Source organism: Dendrobium catenatum, unplaced genomic scaffold (genome assembly GCF_001605985.2).
Source record: "Dendrobium catenatum unplaced genomic scaffold, ASM160598v2 fragScaff_scaffold_1583, whole genome shotgun sequence".
Classification (NCBI taxonomy): domain Eukaryota; kingdom Viridiplantae; phylum Streptophyta; class Magnoliopsida; order Asparagales; family Orchidaceae; genus Dendrobium; species Dendrobium catenatum.
Window position 1 is genome coordinate 446,470 of NW_021320045.1, and position 21,740 is coordinate 468,209.

At 34.2% G+C, this 21,740-nt stretch overlaps 1 protein-coding gene across 1 annotated transcript; it reads right to left on the bottom strand.

Annotated features, from left to right (window-relative positions):
• Positions 1-1,861: 1,861 nt before the first annotated feature.
• Positions 1,862-17,325, bottom strand: LOC110106705 (transcription initiation factor IIF subunit beta; the record flags this gene model as incomplete). The annotated part of the gene is made up of 6 exons (XM_020836680.2): positions 16,997-17,325; positions 14,784-14,892; positions 3,864-3,994; positions 3,682-3,756; positions 2,693-2,842; positions 1,862-1,924 (listed from the first exon to the last, which is right to left on the bottom strand). Coding segments are annotated over exons 1-6 (741 nt in total), but the record flags the coding sequence as incomplete, so codon positions are not given.
• Positions 17,326-21,740: the final 4,415 nt, after the last annotated feature.

The window sequence follows — 21,740 nt, forward strand, 5'->3', positions numbered from 1 at the left end:
GATTCCCAACCGTACTCGCCCACCAACCAAACTAAATAATGATGGGTGTCTTCTTGAGACTTTAATAGAGCGTTTATTGGTCATCCTAGTTGATTAGGGCATCTCAGTTTTCAGTTAAGATTTTTCTTTGACTAATCAAAGCTTAATCAATAAAGTTAAGATTCAAAATAGACCGGTCAATCCAAATTAGATTTTTTTTTAATTTTTTTATTTTAGGTTTGTTCACATCTGACAAAGTACGACTCAATCTATACTAGCTAGTCTAGTACAGGGCTATAAAAAATTGTCAAATAAAGTCAAACCAGTCCAAGCCACTAACAAGTCTTAACCAGCTCATGAGAAGAATACCGATATAGTCATGCACTCTTTAAGAACCTAGAATTAGTCAAGAGACATTCTCCAAAATAGTTACAGGGATGGTGACTACACCCAGCAAATCAACTACCTAGCAGCAGGTCCAACAAGTCAATGGCTTCATCAAACAAGTTGACAACTTCATCCAATAAGTCAACGACTCACCTAACTAGCAATAAAATCCTCAAAATTTCTCTTCAAGCTTATTTCTCTCTAGCTATAGGCTTCATTTGGGACGGCTTTCTTACTGCTTTATGAAGCAATTTTTAGTAGAAAAATTAAAATTTTTGTACTAAAAAATTGTTTTAAAAAGTAGTAAAAAAGTTGTCTCAAATGAAGCCAAAATCTTCAAGCTTTATCTTTTTAGGGTTCTATTAAAACTTGGCAATCTCCCAAATAAAGTGTCACTCACAAATAAACCTTTTAATTGTTAGATGAGAGCTCCCTTTTACCAATTCAGGACACTGTGGCTGTTGTTTTCTTAGACCTCATTTGGGACGGTTTTTTTAGTGCTAGAAATTTCTTTTAAAAAGCAACAAAAATTCGTTCCAAATGAAACCTAATCAAAAGCGAAACACAAAACATAAGTCTCGAAGACTCCTAACAAAGTTGCAGAAATTGAAAATATCTATTACTTCATAATGTTTACGTTTAATTCCAAGTTATCAAATGCTTTTCTTTCATCAACAATTTCTACCCAAGTCAAATAGAAAATAAATAAAACTTTAGATAATTATTGGGACTCTTATGCTCCCAGCCTCATAGTAAACAAAACAACTCAAATTTTTTCAACCAAACAATAAAAAAGAAAAAAAAATCACTCAATTTCCCCTCTACCAAACCAGAGTGAAAACCAAGTTCAATTCAATTGCTTTGTCATTTTCATTTCCTCTCATTCAACTCCTTCAAAGCATAGCCTATGGAACTTTGGAAGCATTAACTCACTGTAACTAGTCCAAATAACAAGATACTACCCTTACAAAACAGATGTAAACCCCTTCGTATTCCAAGACATTTTCATGTATACAAATAAAGAAGCTGCAAGGGTTTTGCCACATATCAGTAGCTACACAGAATGTTACTATGTTCGCTCATCAGTACTAAGAATGACAAAACAGAAATATCCAATATAGAAATTTTCAGCCAATCGTTCCTTTGAAAAATAAAATTCATGTATATTCCAAGTTACCGCCTTTTCAGTATTAGCATACCTCTAAAAGTATTTTAACTGCTGATCACTGCATCAGAAATCAACAACCATGATATTAGCAATGACAGCCTGGGTTGCTTTGTTGCATGAGTTGTGCCAAGCCAGATAAACCACCGTCAGCCCAGTTGCATTTCATCCTATGAAATGATGCACCAAGTTGTAAATTTTTCAGGCTAACATATATATATATATATAAAAGTTAAATTATCAAAATGATCTTTTTACTCTTTATGAAGGATCAAAAGTTGCATCTCTCTCTCTCTCTCTCTCTCTCTCTCTCTCTCTCTCTCTCTCTCTCTCTCTCTTTGGTCCACGCTTGTTGTATACGCAGAGATCATTTAGTATCTCTTTAAGGAATTGCTGCAATAAAAGAATATGACAGAATTGGAATCACACTTTAAGAGCATATTCAAGAAGCTCGTGCATTCAACTTTAAAGACTCCTAATAATCATAAGTAGGAAAAAAGTAGTCAAATCAAACATTATTTTATCAATGACGATGTCATCACTGAGAGAGAATTGAAAGCGAAAATTTTGGAGTTGTAGTATCACGGAGCAAGTCAATTAACAATAGAAAACATAACAACAAGTGAACAATGTGAAATGAAGGTAAATAATATGGTGTAACCACTAGTTCACAAATAAAAGTTAATAAGATACTCATCAACCTTCCTAATTACTAAATTGAGGAGGTGATTCAAAAAACTTTCAATAACACAACATCTACAATATTTTGCTTACATGATAATTTCAACGGATATGCCTGTATGATAAGGTATCAGCCTTCTAGCAGGCAAGGGTGGAAGGTGTAGAAGGTAGCAAAGCAAACAAACGATCTGAAAAGTTTTTATTTTTAAAATAAGCCTTCCTTTGAAACATATAGCCTGAAGGTGTAGAAGGTAGCAAAGCAAACAAACCATTTTGGAGCTTAGTCTACCTACTAAAAATGATCTTTATCATTTACAGTGAATTCAAATTAATAGAAAGATAATTTTCTACCACAACTCACACCATGATGCAAGATAAATTATACAACACCAGCTATTGAGATGATCACATAGACACATACTAAACAAGTTCAAAAACTTGCAAAATACAAAATTTAAAATGTCAAATGAAGGAAAATACCTCAGGCTGGTCTGTTTCCAGAACCAATTGCTTCAATGCCCAGTTTGGCTGCCTTTCAAAAAGTTTAAAAATTATGTTTTCCAGTTCTCTACGGTCCCTCCTCGTTCGTTTAACCTCAGATCCCTTCACTGGTGCAACCTTCTTCTTATCCTGGTACAGCAAGAAGAAAACTTCAGGTTTTGACAATGAGCAGAAATATATGTTTCACCAAGATACGCATTCCTATTTCATTTATAATACCAAAGAATTATCAATGACTCTTCCAAACACTGAAAATTTTTCAGTGGACTAAGCTTAAGCTGGTCGTATGTATATTAAAGTACATTCTGAATCTCAAATGGATTAAGATTAAACACAACAGAGAGACGACAAATACAGAAGCCGGGACCTAACTGACAGATCTGTTGCAACAAAGAAAGTTCAAACACTATTGACATAAGTATCCATAAAGCCCAAAAAGCTTGTCATCAACCAACGAATCAAGATTCATCCAATTAAGCAAATAATTGGCTAACTTCCTTAATAGATCACCAAAACCTAATCTAACCCGACCTACTTTAGTTTTGCAAGATTGAATCCAGGTGAGAGTAAACCCGATACATTGGCAAACGAACCCAATAAAAAAATCATATACTCTTACCAAATCCTTTATCACACTAAGTAATTAAAAATTGGAGTTCCGCCCTGAATATTTGAAGGATCCACCCAATCTGACCCAAATTTTCAGCCAATTCAAGTTCAAACTAAGGGATTCACCCACGATATACTCAATCATAACCTAACCAATTAAAAGCCCCAGTGCCAAAGCTCAGCTTAGGTGCATAGGGCATAATAGGTTCAACAATGATCTTGTAACCTGGCAAAATAGACTTATGAAATGATTCTAAAACGGCTATTAAAAATTTAGTCTCATTTTTACATGACAAATAATCCTTCCCCTGTTTATATTTTGAACAAATAAAAAAGAAATTGATATTTAATGATATTACCTTCGAGCCAGATGGAACCAAGCCAACCATGCCAGGCATGGGCCTCATAAGCACACCGTGATCCTTGTCAATTATCTTTCAATATAAAACATTACTCAATTTTGATAAACAAAAATGGAATATGATTAATGCAAAAGGATTAAATTACACAAAGACTTGTTCATTAGTCCTATTGAGCACACCTGAATTTGCCTGGTTTTGATCATAGCTTTATTTGACCTTTCACGGCAAAGTTTGCCGTATTCCCCAAAATTTTCACTATGAGGTTCCATATCAAATTTATGCTCGACCTTTCCTTCCAATGCACATTTTCCTGCAGTGCAGCAGGCTTTATTCTTCTTTGCACAACATGAAATACTTCATACACGCCCTAGAATAGTGAATGCCAGAACTCTCAAAAATTATTGAAATCAAGTTGTTATATTTTCTTCTTTGCACAAGATGAAATTACTTCATACACTCTCAAATCATGTTGTCTCCTTAAGAAAGCAATCTAAATTTAAAACTACACTATTCTATGCACGATAATCTACATCCCATCCAGTTCATGAAACTAAACATAAAATCAAATAAGAGACAACATAAATCTGAATATAACATTTTTTCTAAATCTACACTAAATTATAATTTGAATCGATCAATTTTAGAACTAAAAAAATCATATTGTTAATGTTTGGATTTTACATTCTTTGCCAATTAAAAGAGAGGTAAGTGTAGGCAGCAAAGGAAAGATAAAGAGAAAACAAATTTCCTTTAGAATCCAAGAGTTAGACTCCTTTGTTCGTATTCTTCGCAGTTCTAGGAATCTTCATATAAAGGAAATCCATTTTGCATGATTGTAAAATATTCATTTTACATGTTATTTATATCCATTAACTAAAATAGATTCCTATGCAAAAGAAAGCTCCCATGTGATTCTCATGTGTCGCATTGACAAGGAGATGAATCATCCATTTAGGCAATGATATTGGCTATATTTTTATTCAGAATTTTTGGATGCAACATCATCTCATGTATCTTTTTTTTTTATTTGGACACAAGTGGTTAATGTTAAAGGCATTCTTAGCCGAGCCAATAATGCCCGCCCATGCAGGTGCATGTCTACTTGAGTGTTGGAGAAGTCCTTGAATTTCTAGGTTGTATTCTATAGCATTGTAATTGGAGAATGTTTATCAAACCATCATAAATGAATGTGCTCGGTCCTCTCCTAGGGTACATTTAATGCATGCTATGAAAATTGCTTAGATGTTCTATTAGAATTTGAGTTAGAGAATGACAAGTAGCAACAACCCCACCTTCAATCTGAAGATGGTATCATATACATGGCTTCCGTAATGAAATGTTCGAATTCATAGCATGACTTTATTCCCCCCCCCCCCCCCCCCCCTCTTTTCCCCCCACCCCTTTTTTTTCTTCCCTACTAGTAAAAAGTAAAGTCCCTAAAGAAATGAGGTTGTTGGAGGGAGATGGTTGGTGGCTGGAAAGTATAATGGAATGAGGTGGATGGTGGGTGGCCAGTGTGGTTTGGAAGTAAATAATATCATCCGATGGACAATTCATTATTCTCCCCTTCATTTAAAAATAAATGGCTTAAATTTGATAGCAAACAAAGTACCTTCCAATTATGGTCTCTTAATGCTGATGGAATACCTCAAGGCATGATATAGTAAAATCCGCATCAATACCAACTTGATTTAGCCCAAAAAAATGAAGTTAATTAAAATTGTCCCAACCTATTTGATATGAATGTCGTTTTTGCAAGCACATATGAATTTTGTGGTGAAGCCAAGTTTACATGTGTATTTGTCTGATTAATATGAAGCTCTTGTAAGCATGCCCTAGTGTTATTCTAGCAAAACTGCTCAATGATCATGGATATAATATAGGGATTGCATATACAATGTTAAATGATGCATACGACCCGCAATCAAATGATAAGGTCAAAGGACTAAGGTTGAATCTGTTGAACTGCAATACGATCCATAGATATCTATGGACATGATTATCCTTTCTGAAGTCATCATGTGCCTTTCTAAGAAAGTTCCGTCATTGTGTTCCTAACTCTGTGTGTATTTTATCATATTTTTTTCATAATTTTAAGAAAACTATATCAATATAGGCATTTATTTCTATGCAACTTAAGTTTTTGTTACAAGATGAAATAATGGCAATTAACCTAATTGTCTTTAGTCATTTTTTTTTTTTCATCTCATTTTTCTGCTTAGCCGGATGTGAGAGGCATAGGGAGAGGGAGAAAAAGACAGAAGTTAGGGAGAAAAAGCCTAGATCAGAAAATTTTGGTTTTCGATTCACATGTTAAGACAATTAAATATGATTTTCTCTACCACATAAAGACTATTAAATATGATTTTCTCTGCCACAATTTGGAGAACAAAATGGCCACAAAGATTACATAAGTTTGAAAAAAGATTATTAAGAAATCTGATTGATAAATATGACGAGTTACTTGCAGCAAATGTCATGAAGCTTTATTCCAAATTATTTGGCTTTGGCTTTATTGATACTCTCATTTTGTCATCTAACTGCAACATATGCAGTTAATTTGGTGGCACTTCTTTTATAAACTACTTTCTTACTGCCATAGGCAAGACCTACAATTTCATGATATTAATACAAGAGTTAACTCAAACCACTACCAAAATAGCTAGAGGTTTTATGGATCCTCTATTCATCTGGTACAATATCATTTATGCCATAATAGCATTCTTTTCAACTACTGCATTAACTTTTCATATTTGAATGTTATCTATCATATACATATTGATCTTATTGCAATCTTTGTAGAATTTACAAATAATCAACAACTAAGCATACACTCTAATTCATCAACAATTGAAATACCCTTGGCTATTCCTTCATATAATCACTTAATTTTTAAGCTAAAACAATAAAATAACAATATAACGCTTGTTGTTGATTAATCTTCTATATTGTTACAACAATCCCATTTCATATAAAATAGTTAAACTAGCAATTTCAATTACTTTTCATAACATAATTTTTATCTCTAGCTACTACTTTGTCAAAGGGGCAAGAATTATCCAGCACGACCAACATAACCACAGATTACTCCATAAATTAAAACAACTTATCTTTATGCATTATAGAAATCAATTGAATTATTCCAAAGTGGAGCTACTCATTCCGACTACCCTTAATATGCTATGTTTCTCAAATATATTGACCCCCAACCAAATCAAAATAAACAAGCTTTGATTCCTTCCCCAAGCCCATTTTTAAATGTCAATACTTGACTATACACAATTGATCAATAATCATCATCATTAAGCATAGATTACTGCATCCGATGGAGTAATCCTGATGGGGACATCGGAGCATGGAAAATTTATCAGAGGTTAGGTTGCCGATCTATGGCCACGATCACACCGATATATTTTTAAGTCCTCATATGTTCTTGTTTTTTATTTATTTGTTTAGTATTTATTTTAGTTGTTTTTTTCCCTTTCTACCCCTTACTTAAGGGAGGTCATGTTTAAGCCCAAAGGGCTAAGTCGTCTTTTTATTTTTCTGTCCATTGTATGAGGCTATATATAGCCCTTATGTTTTCTTTTGAAGGTTAATGAATGGATGATAAAGAAATTTCTGTGCATTAAGTTCTAGTCAGAGCTTGAGAGAGTTTGGGAGAGAAATCCCTTGGAGAGGGAAGCAAATCACCCACCAGCCTTAGAAGAGTCCGGGCTCGTGGCTAGTTCTTCGTATCTTTTTACTTCCTCCTTTTCCCTCGCCCTTTCCATACCACGAATCACCCCACCCAAACTGTCAGCTTTCCCAAAGCCCTCACCGTCGGCTACCTCCCCATCCCACCACCGGCCTACTCCCCTTTCCCCCGCCTCCACCTAGCCACCAGCCACCCTAAGTGGTTCCCCTTGATTGGGTGACCCACTTACTCCCACCACCCCACCAAACCCTAGCCTAGCCTAGCCACCGCCCCCTTGTTCACCTTGCTCCCAAATTTACAAATATCATTATTACTTTCCTCTTCCATATGTCCTCTTTTTGGAAGGTGACAATTTCAATTATTCCAAAATCAAATTTGAATTTGAAACATTTCCTAAAATAGAATTCTATTTTAGGAAAGTTTCCAAAATCAAATTCAAATTTAATTTGATTTGGATTGGAATTAGATCCTATATCCTAATTGGAGATCCCTATTTAAGAAAGCATTAAACCTTGTTTAATTTCTCCAAATCCTCCCCCTCTATGCCGTCGGCCCCATCATGTTCCCCTTTGGGAATTATTTCCAAAAGTCAAACTTCTCTCTTGGAAATAATTCAAACCTAATCTCTCTCCTACCCCCCCCCCCCCCTCCCCTCCCCCCCCCCCCTCTCATCCCTTTCCTCTTTAATTATTTCCAAAGTCAAGAATTAATTAGAGGAAATAAATCCCCAAAATTTCTTCCATCCTACCTCCCAAAATCTGAACCTATTTTCTTCCCAATCCTCTTTCATTGGGCCGGCCACCTCCCTAGTCCCTCCCTCTTCTCCACTTAAACCATTGAGAGAAACTTCTTTCTCTCAAGAGAAATCTTTAAGGGAAGCAAAGACCGCTGTCTCCATCACGTCAACCCTACGGAATCGATGAATGGCCGATCCCGATCTTGACTCCGGATTCATCTACAACGACCAAGAAAACGTCGATATTCTCCGATCGACATTCTTTGACGTCAACCCAGAGATTGACACTTCTGCCGACGAATGCCTAGATCGAATCATCTTTACCTTATCCGAAGCAATCAAAGAACAGCTTGCCAACGTTCAGTGGCAAATCACTTCCGGTTCTTGACGACGATGAACTTTTTCCCCTATTCAAATTATTTTCTAATCCTCTGCTCTTGTAGGTAGTGATTCAAGCACAAGAAATCATGACAAGCTTTCTGTCTTGGCTTAGTAAACGTAAGATTTGAGTTTTGATTTTCTATATTTCTAATCTCAATGTTAACTTAGGAATTTTATTGAATAATTACTTAATTTGCATTCTGCTGAAATTCTAAATTACTTTGATGATTCTAGTTCTTAGCATATGATTTGGCCTAAGCGTAGCCACCCCTCTTTAATTTTCTATTATCGTTTAATGGCTAACGTTCATAATTATTAAGTGTTATTATTCAAAACGTGCAAGTTCTTATCGCATTCATCTAAAACATACTTAGTTCTGCATCAAATCCTCATCCTTATGCATTAATGAGATCAATGATAATTACTCCTATTTGGGTTGGGTCATCCTTCAACTCTTAATATACTCTATTTATTAACATAGAACCAGTCCTTAGCCCATCCTCCCTAGCTTAGCAATCCAAAATCTTAGCATTTTCACAATCAACTTGCATATTAGTGAATAAATGTGTATTCATGGTTTCATGTGAATAAGGAATGCCACTATCTATTCTCTGATCCATCTTTATTGGACCATCATAATAATTAGTATCACCCAATGTTTAAAATTGTGTAATTAGATATTAAAGCGTTTTTCCTTCGTGAGGCGAGGCATAAGCTTTAAGGAATTTTGAAGCATAACTCTCAAAAAAAAAAAAGAGTAAAGAAAAAATAAATGTTAAAATATTTTTTATATAATACCCAAATAATATGTTAAAGAAAAATATATTAACTTTCTATTGAATTATGAAGTAATAAATTGATATACATATGAAATAAAAAATAGCACAAGACGTAAAATGACAAGTGATACATTGTGTGAAATAAAATTAAAATCTAAATATTATAAGAGTGAAACAACATAAAATATAACAATTACATAAAAGTACCATATAACATCAAGTTCGATTCCAAATTCCTTCTTTCCTAGTTTTCTACTCATCCACATTTAATTTCTAAACAAAGCCGAAATAGTTGGCAAAAACTCAAAAATTATATTTGAATAGTCGACATAACAAATTGGTCTATCTTATCTTGTGGAGCCCAAAACCTCTCAATATGTTTCTTCTTCATTTATTTAAGTCATCTTCCTCTATCATAAATATTTATCATCAACATAAAAATAGGAGTAATACACCAAAATTTTGAGAGAAGGTGGTAATAACGTGCAACTTCCAATTGATCCCTGACGGCGGCTACAACGGAGGTCGAGGCAGTCGAGAGAAAGTTATTGCGACTCGGGGACACATGAATACTTGATCTGTTCGGAGCTTTAGTTTAGGATTTAATTAAGTTTAATTATATATATAAAGAGTGAGGCGTACGCCTTATGCCAGTAATGCGAGGTGTGCCTCAGCCAAACTGAGATGCATGCCTCATAAAAAAAAAAAAAGCTTGAGGCATAAGCCTTAAGGCATTTTTCATCGAAATTGCGCTAAGGAGAGCCTCAAGACGAGCCTCATATTGCACAATTTTAAACAACGATATTATCATCATCATCATCTACTTTAAGCTATCCCAAGTGCATGAATCATTCCCCATTTATTCCTAAATGAATCATTTCTTAACTTCTTTTGTTCAAATTATACTCCTTTGTAAGTCTTCTTAAGAAACATCATCTTAAAGTTTTCATTCATACTCTCAGCATTTATATAAGTAATGGACTACTTAGGCAGAATTACATTGCAGAAATTGTTTTAAACTAATGAATGTGATTCAACAAAAACTTAATCTTGGATGATAAGATGCAAATGTATAGAAAGTGGAGCAGCTTTGGTATCTTCTAGTTTGGTTTTTAATACTTGAATAAATGAGGGTCCTATCAAGCAAGGTAAAATAGACTATTATAAATTTCCTATCAATCAAGACAATTGCCCAATTATAATCATTATAGGATGTAAGATGCAATTTGTCTCAATACATGGGTAGCCCAAGGTTTTTTATCTCTTTAATATATCTTCTGAGACGGTTAAGCAATTGAAAATGCATATTAAGCGGGCAATACATATGTTGACAGACTGCTAACAACTAATGTGATGTTAAGGGTGATCGTAAGGTATTGCAACAGGCCTATAATATAATGTTCAAGATGAAATTTGGAAGAATTGTCTATTTTAACCTCTTAATTAATCTACTAGAGCTACTAATCTCATTTCAATGAATAGAAATTAGCGGAAGCAACTATAATTTTTGTTCTTTAATTTATAATTTCATTCATTTCTCAATATTTATATACAATAGTTAGAAGTTCAATCAGAACATCATTCTATCTTTCTAACTCCTGACTACAAAAAAATAAACAAAAAATAGAGAAATTGAAATAAAATATAAACCTGGTCTACCTCACTCCACTAGATCATGTCCCCTCTAGAAAACATGTGAAAACCACAAAGTGAAAGCTAACAGTTTAGTAGGTTACCATAAACTACAACTATAATTAAAGTATATTAATTAAAAATAATATGCAAGTAATCACTCGATCAATATTTGTATAAGCATATAACTGCAAAAATATGTAGCAATCAATGTAAATAGTATCATGTCATATGAACAATAAAAATCAATGCAACTATATATCTTAAGAGCAATAATTAGTAGCCATTTAAATGACCAATAGGTTATATCATTCCTATACCCATCAGCTACAAAAAAAGCATATATCATTTTATGTAGATTAGGGCATCTTTCATTTACAAGTATTTATATTTTTATATTCATCATATGTATATCATACAATGCATATATTATGCATGTATATCATGTCTTATATCCAATGCCAATAAATATATCATGTATATCATATAATTCATATGTATCATATACTTTTACATTAAATCATGTAATTCATAATCATGTGATTTATATATATTATATGTCCTTGCATTAATTCTTATCATACACCTGTTAGTCATATCTTATATCATGTATAAATCATGTCATGTTACTTTATTTATATAATTTATCATATATATTCCTGTCATATGCATATGCAAGCAATGTAAGCAAGATAGGACATCTGGCTACCTATGGTATTTTTCCTATATCCAGACTTATAGGCTAATCTTACAAAAATCAGTCTCAATAATATCAATCATATTTTCAGAAATCAGTCTCATATCACATATTGCAAATCAAGTAGCTATCATGTAAGAAGTCGTCACTTCCTGTCCATCGGCATATCATATCATATCAATCAATATTCTTATGCCTCTCTTTTTATATTATTTAAGATTACACCATAAATCTTATTTTTTTAAAAAAAAGCCCATAGGCCCACCCTCCTATATAAAGCAACATGACTCCAACCAACTTAAATCAATCAATCATTTCTGACTAAACTTTCATTCTTTTACACACATTTCACATCATATAAATTATAATATCAAATATCATAGACACTCAATGCAGATGTCAGTATACTCAATAGTATGCCTTTAGTATACCAAAAATATATGTTGACCTAAATGAACAATAAATATGTGTACATTATATATTCTATGTTTAAATTCAATATATTGGTTCCTAATCATTTTATATTCAATATTATACAACTTATTTTGATTAAAATAAAATAAGCAAAATCAACCAATAGAATTTCAATATTAACCAGTTAAAATGCACAAAGTAATAATATCTACCACATATCAAAAATTGTACAGTGAAAAATCACAAAAACAAGGGATATCACATTTTAATCAATTTTAGAAGAGATAAAATATGAGAAATCAAAAGCATTAAGAACAAAAATAAGATTCGAGTTACTTAACACGATCAGAACATTTTTTCCAATAGGAGCGAAGGACGAAAATAACCCGGAACTCTCTCTCTCCTCCTCTCTTTCCTAGCAAGGCATGCAAAAAGTGGAGGGGATGGCTGGGTGATGGGTTTAAAAAAATGAATTTATATATTTTTATTAAAAAATAAGTTTCAGACAACGTTACAGCGCCCAAAACCTCAGCACCACTGTGCCCAATTAATTCCCCAAAAATCTGAGAGCTCATTGCTAGGGTGCCAGTGCGCCACAATGTTCCCTCAGACAAATTTCTAGAAATTTATGGAAATGGTAATTGGGGTTATTACAACAAGACGATAATACAACACATATAAAAATACTTTACAACTGCTTGCTTTATTGGTTGCTTAATGAAGCTATGAGTGAAAATTATTTTGCAATTTATCATATCGGAGCACTAGTACGTCCTGGACATAGTTTAACTAATATCTTGAATAACAACAAAATATGATAAGTTGCACAAGCTTTTCATTAAGAATTTCTGATGGAGGCTGTCGGTAATAGCGGTGACTGCATTTGAGTCATTGCTAATAAGCAATATGTCACCTATGCAGATAAGGAGATACATTGGATGATGTCTTCACGGAAGTGGAGAGATGAATCAGTAACATTAAACTTAAAGCCAAGTGATTATAAATAACTACAGAAGGTAGCAAACTACTATTGAAAGGCTTGTTTATGTCCATAGATTGCTTTCTTAAGGAGAAAACATGATTTGGAAGTAGGGAGTTCTTGAATCTGTGTGGTTGTAACAAACACCTTTTCATTTAGATTGCCATAGAGAAAAACATTAGATGCATCCAACTGAATAAACATCCAGGTGTTTGTAAAAGCAACCGTAATAAAGACAAACTATTGGCAATTTTGCAATCGGGAAGAACACCTCTGTAAAATTAACTCCATGTTCTTGTTTGCAACCTTAGGCTACTAGACAAGCCTTGTGTCGAGCAATGGTGACATTGACATTATATTTGATTTTGAACATCCATTTACAGTCAAGTTTTTTCAGAGTTGGAGAAGGAGGAACCAAAATCCACATTCCTTAGATTTGAAGAGCTTGAAATTCAGACCAAGGACTCTGATACCATAGAGATTTAGACGAAGAGAATGCAGGCACGAAGAAGATAGGGAAGAAACTGAGAGAGCAAAAATTGTATTATATTCCCTTACTATTTCCATTCATACTCTCAGTATTTATACAAGTAATGAACTTCGGCATAATTCCAATGCAGAGGTTATTTTAAATTTATGGATAAGATTCAGGAAGAGGTTAATCTTTAATGGTTAAAACAGGAGTGGCGCAGCTTTGGTATCTTCTGCTTTGTAGCATTATCACGAAGAACACCTTAGAGGATAAAAAAGATTAGATATAATGTATAAATTAATATGTTTGAGGTTCATATAGACATTTTCTCAAATGCTAAAGATTCAAATAGATGCATATCAAAAGAATGTATGTACTTCTAATGAGTGCAATCAAAAGCTGGGGTTTTTTAAATACAAAGCAAATATAAATAGTCATTAGAAAACTATGAAAAAACATGCAAGTAATTTCAATATGATGAATGCAGTGGTGTAGATCGTGTTATCAAACAACCTTATCATCTTAAATTTTTAAGGTCCATTAGAATAGTTCACAAACCTTCAATCTACATGATCCTTCAAATAAATGAAATCAATTTCAGTGATAAAGAAACTTTAAATACTATCATAGATGGTGATTACACATGTTCCACGTTAACTTTTAATAATATTTATACTTAGCATAAATATATTTTATTGGCAAGCATTCATGCTTCACTAAGAGCTAGTTTGTTTTGGCAAAAAAAAAAATTTAAATGATAGGAGTTGAATTTTGAATGTGATTTTTATCAGAGTTTTTTAAAAAAGAAACCAATGCTGGAGACCAAAAATAGAAGTTTTCATGTTGTGCATGTGTAGACCAACCCAATGCAAGTCAAAACATAACATAAGATATACAAAACATAGATAAAAGAAGTTCAAAGAATGGCATCAAAGAACAATCACCCGACTTTTCAGTAGACAAAATAAATAATTCATAACAGGAAACATAAAACATTAAAAAGCATGCAGCCATAAGAGCAATCACCAGAAGCAACTCTACAAATCCATTTGTCATGAAAACTGTCAGATATTCATTGATGAAGACGATCATGTCATTGTCGAGAACAAGAATTTAAACTTAGAAAGCTGAGAAGGAATACCAAATAAGCCCCCACGAGCTATGGAAAGCAAAAAAGCACTAGCTGACACAATAAAGATATCCAAACCAAGATACATAGTTATTTATCTAACTGCAATTGTCATAAAATGATAAGACAAAGCAAATGATAGGCATTTATTTAAAATTCTTGCTCAAAACATGGCATCCATACCTTGACTTGATTCGGAGAAAACACACATGGGAACGAAATCTTTGAACATGTTCAATGAATAGCTCTTGGGTGTATTACCACCATCTTTCTGAGCCAACTCCATCTTAAACTGCCATCACATAAACATAAAACGTGGAAGAAAAGGTTTTAGACATAGGAAGACAGGCAAATGAAGCAACACGCGCAATTAGGCCTCTAATAAACCTTGTCAGCCAGGTTAATAAGGATTATGAATATCAAGAAACCAGTAAATTCCATACTTTCTAGCAAACCTCAAGATTTTTCATGTTGTTTATAGCTATCTAGAAGTTCACAACGAGACTAATTAGCCCCTTAGTGGTTCTGAAGGTGTGACTCCAAAAAGCTTTAAGATATGATATACTTCTCTACAAATACAGCCTAAAAGAGTTCAATCTATAAGACATTGCTACTACTACGGACCTCAAAATTACACGCTATGTATAGAGTCTAGCTATTTGTAAGCAAAAACCGATAAAAATTTTAATGGGCAATGATTGTCCAAAATATTTGTAACACAATTATTTTAACAAACAGTAACTCCGCAATTAACCACATAATGATAGATACTAAGGAATACTGACATAACAAACAGGGAAATGACCTTGGGCATATTAAACTCTAGACGTTTCAGCTTCTTAGACTTGATCATACATGGTGAAATATAAGGGAACATTTAGTTATGCTTTTGTTTCTTACTTTCTGCTTTTGGCATTAAAAACAACTAGTTATGTAAGAGATCATATTTGGTAAGTAGTTTTTGTGTGTGTGTGTGGGGGGGGGGGGGGTTAAGTGAAAACAAAAAACTAAATTAAAAAAGAAAAAATTGTAACGAAACTAAACATGCCCTCAAAAATTGTCTATCAACAACTAAATTGTCCTAAACCTTTACATAACGTAAACTCTCAATTAGATCTGAAGAAATCAGTAAATAATCATGTAGGCTAAATACTAAAATCCCATATAATTGCATAGACAAGTTATGGTTCAAATATTGCTTGTGATTTGAACTTCCTTAACAGACATTTTTATAGCAGCAATAAGAACTAGTTGCAAAGAACTTTAAGTTGAGTTTCAAGGTTCTTCCAGTACAGTCCATCGAGATCACAGTAAAGGAAATCTAGCATGGAAGTAAAATGTTACAATAAACCACATTAAATGTAGCTATGATGAGAATAACAATTATAGCGATAAACAAAGTGATAAAATCACTCTAGTACAAAATAAAGAAAATAATAAATAACAGAAATATGTCACGGACAACAATAATGGAGGATGAAAACAACAGAATGCCAACAATATTCCAATTGTAGCAATGGAATAAATAGTTGGAACAGATTCATACATCCACAAACAGAAAAAACAAAATTACTATTCAACTAATTGGAGAATAATTGAGATGGTATCCGATCAAAATTGACAAATGACCAATACCCTCTGCTTGAACAAGTTAATTTTGAAGTGTCTACCTTTAGTGTTCATTTAATGATTAATAATCAACTAAGAAAGGACGACCATCCATCATTGTGAATGTGCACAAAGATATCTAGTCGGCAAGATCATTTTTAATCAGCATAACACAAATAGTTATTGAGTGATAAAAAAATGAACACTTTTATGGTGACTTCAACTCCCCTACATCCATGTCTTAGTCCTATCGTTGGACAATAACACAATATCCTTAGTTTCAAGAGCACCACAGCTTGCATAATGGCGTAATGCAGAAAACAAAAAATATTTAAAACAAGAGTCATTTAAGTATTTAACCTAACTTATATCATAAAATGTCAACCCCAACTATAACCTTCACTTTAATTGCACGATGTTCTTCCCCAACATCTAAAAAAGAGGGCTTTCAATTTTATATATTAAACATAAATCTAGAAGCACAACTATTTCTGCCATAACCACCCTGAGTTGCAACTGAAACACTAAATTTCAGGAATTCCAATTTTGAACGTATTAAATGGCATCCTCCAAGACTATAAACTCCAAATGTTCTATGTCTGTAAGTTTCTAGGGCCTTTTAATGAAACCAGGTTTCTAGCTCTACACCCTAATCCTATGAAATTAGAAAAACCCAAATAAGAAGAGCGGTTCTTCAAAGAACACCCAATGGAAAGAGCAGGAGAAGACCAAGAATCCCGGGCAACAGAATATGGTCGCTTTATTAGGTATCGAAAAAAATCGCTTGCCTGGAGTGCGTTGGGCTCGTCTCCATGGACAGGGTCGAGAGAGAGCACGACCTTCGCTACGACAGGGTTAGGAATGCTGGAATCCGACGTGGAAGACGGCGCAGCGGCGGACTGCCACGACCGCGATACCATTGCCGGGCACTTCATCAGCCAGACCGATCGGTCCGCTCTCCCCGTCTCCAGGACATGCCTTCCGTCCTCTCCCACAGACATCTCTCTCTCTCGGCGTCGATTAATGATTAATCCCTTCGGAAGTTGGAGGTAAACAAAAACGTTTCAAGCGATCCGTTTGGGACGGTCGCTCATACAAATAGCTCGCCAAATAGGCTCCAACATTAGGGTGTTATTTATTTATTTATAGAGGTCGCATAGAGATTTGTTTTGATTGCTCTCTACCGTTGCATATGGTCATGTTAGTTTTGACTGGAATCTATTATGTTGATTAACTGAGTTATATTTTTGACGCACCTCAATTTATTGGTCAAATTTGTCGGGGTTTGTAAGGGACCTCGAAGGATTCAGGGGTCTTACTCATGGGAAAAAAAATTGGTATAGCGTCATGACATTGTATGTTATGGTGCTACAATATTGTACACTTATGTGATGTAGCGTCACAGGTTATAAGACGTCAGCACAATAAACTTGACTTGGAGATATAGACCGAAGTGCTACGGTGCTTCAGAGCTAACAATGCCACACTATAAATTTGTTGGAGACAAATAGTAGAGTGCTCTTACGGTCCAAATCTAGACGATGAGAGTTGTGTTGGACAGTTTTCATTTTTGTTTTTCATGTTTAACTTGAATGAATGTGTTCGTTTATGTTGCATAAGTGAACCTCTTTATTAGTTTTGAGATAGAAAAGTGTGAAGAAGTGAAAGGAGATAAGAAGAGAGCGAGAGAAAGAGATATGTACAATTTCTCCTATCTTTTACGGTGAATTTCTTGATGTGATGTGGTTTCATGATTTTTTTCTCGATTTCAAATTTTTTTTGTGTTAAATATTGGCGTTCATTTTTTTGCTTATTTATTTATTTATTTCATTTCATGGTTTCCTTGCCAACCACTTCTTCGCATCATTTTTTAATATTTAAAGACAAAAAAACACACACACACACAATCCCTTCATCGCTCTATCTTCTTCTTTGAGTTTGTTGTGTTTATGGGCCAATTGATGGAAGGTAGCACAAGGAGGAACTCAGAAAAAGTACAAACATAAATGAGAATTGTGTAGGGTAATTAAGTGAGATCTGTCCATATTATCTTTTTAGCATTTTTTTATATGTATTGTCACATCAATTTTATTATCTTTTTAGCATCATCGCTCTTTTGGAAGCTCTACTTGGGTTTGCATGCCCTCTCCAGTCGTTCTCTTGACGGCGATGGTCACCTCTCTCATGTGCCTTTTAACGGGTATTTTTTCATTATTTAGTGTTCCCTTGTGTTGTTTTGTGGTCCTCTCAAAAAAAATTTTTATTCGTTCCCCTCTGCTTAGCAAAATGGCGGTGAATCGGCTGGTCAACCCTGGTTTTTTAAAGGGGTCAACCAGGTCTCGTTCGTTTCTTGAGGCGTTATATGGTTCTTCCTCTAGTGGGTGTTTTCCTGACCTAAAGACTACTACCTCGTGGTTTGCCATTTCTATGGATATTAAAGGAGGAGATTCTTGTGTTGACGGCTCCTCTACAATTTGCTTTAGTTGGCTTCTTTCCTTCCCGTCACCCCTCTCTCAAATCTATTGGATTTTTTTTTTCTTCAATCTTAAGCTAAATGGTGAATTTTGTATTACCTTGTTGGATCAGTCGCATGTCTTGATTAAGTTGGATAATGATCTTGACTACAGCAGAGTTTTTTGCCATATATCATACTTGGTTAACAACGGTTACATGAAAGTGACCAAATGGTCTCCCTTAGTGGATATAGGTGTTGAATCCCCAGTTATCCCCATTTGATTATCTTTCCCTAACCTGTGACCACACCTCTTCTCCCCTTGAATTCTTCACAGTATGGGTTTACTGTTTGGGCGACCGTTAAAAGTTGATAATGAGACCGCAAAGGGTTCTCGTCATTCTGTAGGGCATATATTGGTTGAGCTTTACATTACAAAAAAATATACTGATAGAGTTTGGTTAGGTTCTGAAATATTCAGCTATATCCAACATGTTGTAATGGAGGATTTCCCTCCGTTTTGTGCTCAATGTAAATGTATCGGGCATTCCAAAGGTCAATGTAGCCCCACTCCTTCCTCTGTTTCGATATTGGTTTATGTTGATACTACTATTCATAGTAAGATTGATTTTAATTCAGATGGAATTGCAACTGGTGCTGTGAAAAATCTGGATAATGCTCCAACTCTAATTCTTGTTTTGCCAATGGATAGTATAGTGATTAATGAGGTGAATGTAGATATTAAGGTGAATGTAAAGATTAATGAGGGAATTCCCTTACAAACGAGATATGAGGTGAATGTTGATATTGATGTTGTCGGTCACACTAATGAGGTCCTTGCTCCGTTGACTGCAATCTTACCCATGGTTTTATCCTATGAAAACAGAGAAGGTGAAAATTTAATTTTGGACTCCAACCCCTATTTGGTTAACCTTATAGCTAGTCCCGTTAAGTCTCTTATCTCTAATGTTGGAGGTGATTATGATGTTGTGGTTTTTTAAGGTCAATCTTCTCCAGGGTTCCTATGGTCAGTGTTGCTGTTAACGATTTGGGCTTGTAGTTAAGAGTGGAAATGCTAGTGTTGGTGTGGATGATATGGCTATTAATAGTGTAGTTGTCTCAGATGGTGAAAATCTTGTGGATGTGGATGTTGAAGGTTCTCTCATTGATGTTCCTATATCTATTGTTGCTAACGATGCTTTATTTGCTCAATTTATTGCAAAATCAAACGATAATGAGGTGATTCAAGGTGACTGGCTTGCTGATTCTGGATCCTCTACTAATGGTGATGTTGGGGAACAAATGGTAATGCAAGGGATGGATTCTCAGGATATATATGACTTAAATGTTATTCATATTGCTGACAAAAGTTTGTTCAATAAAAATGGCAAACACAAACGAGAAAAGAAAAAAAAAAATTAATCTTCTTAGTGGAGTTTATTTTCTTTATTTTGTTGCTCCTGTTCGATTGGGCTTCGGGTGTTGCTTCTTGTTTTGGTTTCATTACTTTTCCGTGGTTTGTTTGGCTTCATTATGGGCCTTTGTTGGTGGTTGGCGTTTGAGATTATGCTTTACTTTTATTTGGATAGGTTTGTCTTGATTCTTTAATTAGTCTTTGGTTATCCTTTTAGATTAATTGTTTAGCTTGTGATTTGAGGTTTTAAGTGTCTTTTGTGGGGTGTTCTTTGGCCTGCGCTGTTTTTAGCCTACTTGGCTCCTATTTTCTCTTTTTGTCTTTACAGGTTGTATGTTTTGTTATCCCTGTAGGTTATTTATTTAGTCCATGTTGCTCCTTAGCAGATGGATTGCTCATGCTGACTATTTCTGCTCTAGGTTTGTGCTCCTTTGGTTTTGTTGTTTTTTCTTCCCTCTTGCTTCTTTATTGTAATAGGTTAAATCATTGGCTCCTAAGTTTTATTTCAAATGTTTTATTTTTAGTGTGCATTTGGTTCTTTAAGTACTTGTATGTTTTATTTTAATTAACGCATAGGCCCCGTTGTGGGTTTTCCCTAAAAAAAAAAAAGAATTTGTTGTGTTCATATTGGATGCTTGTTGAACGTGATAAGTGTCAGTACTTGTGCACCTTGCCTATCTTTTTCATCTCACTGCAACGTTCGCCCTAAGCCTCTATTCTTCTTCTCTCGAACAGGTCATTTTAAATAGTCCCTAAGCATTTGTGCCCTCACAAACAGGTGAACTGAATTCCTTCATCAATTTTCTTTATTTGTATTCACATTATTTCAATGACTAACCTATTGGTCTTATTTTTACTTTGTTTTCCCTTCACATGATCACATCGATATTGTTGTGGCTAATTATGTGGATCATTTCCCACACATATGTGTCGTCCTAATTTGATACATACTTTAAGCCCAAAATCAATCAACTGTTATTTTTCTATTTTTTGGTAAAATTCACAATTATCATATTGGAGCAAAGCTGCCAAATTATTATTATATTTAATTATTATCAATGTCTTGTAATAAAAATCAATCAACAAACATAAAATTATAAAGTTAAATGCATTTGCATTTCCTCCTATTCCTACAAATCAATTGTTTTCATTAGCTTTAATACTTTTGGAGACAGATACAAAGAATAAATTTAAAATGTAATGTAGTTGATTGTAATGAACTACTTAACTACTGTTTCTTTCATTGCCCATTGCTACAATAGATAAAAGAAAGAATCTTGGTTGAAAAGAACTATGAAAAATATAACAAGGAACTAGGTTTAAGTATGATATATCATAAAAATTTTATCTTGATCGAACACGACTCTCGAAGCAAAATTGAATTAAATCCGAAACCATATGAACTCTGAGCTTAGCCAACTTATAGTTGAATCTTGGTTGAAAATACAAACCCAACGACATCAAATTTGACTCAATCCAAGCTCAAATGGGTCCAAATCGAAGACCCTGAGCACCTTTGGAACGTTCCAACTATAATTTGGATGATTAAAAAAATTTCCAAACGTGACATGCTTATATTTGAATTGAGCGGCTCATCATCAGTCCATCGACCACTGTCGACCATTGTCGGACTATCGTTGGATTTTTGTTAGAGCACCGACTGACA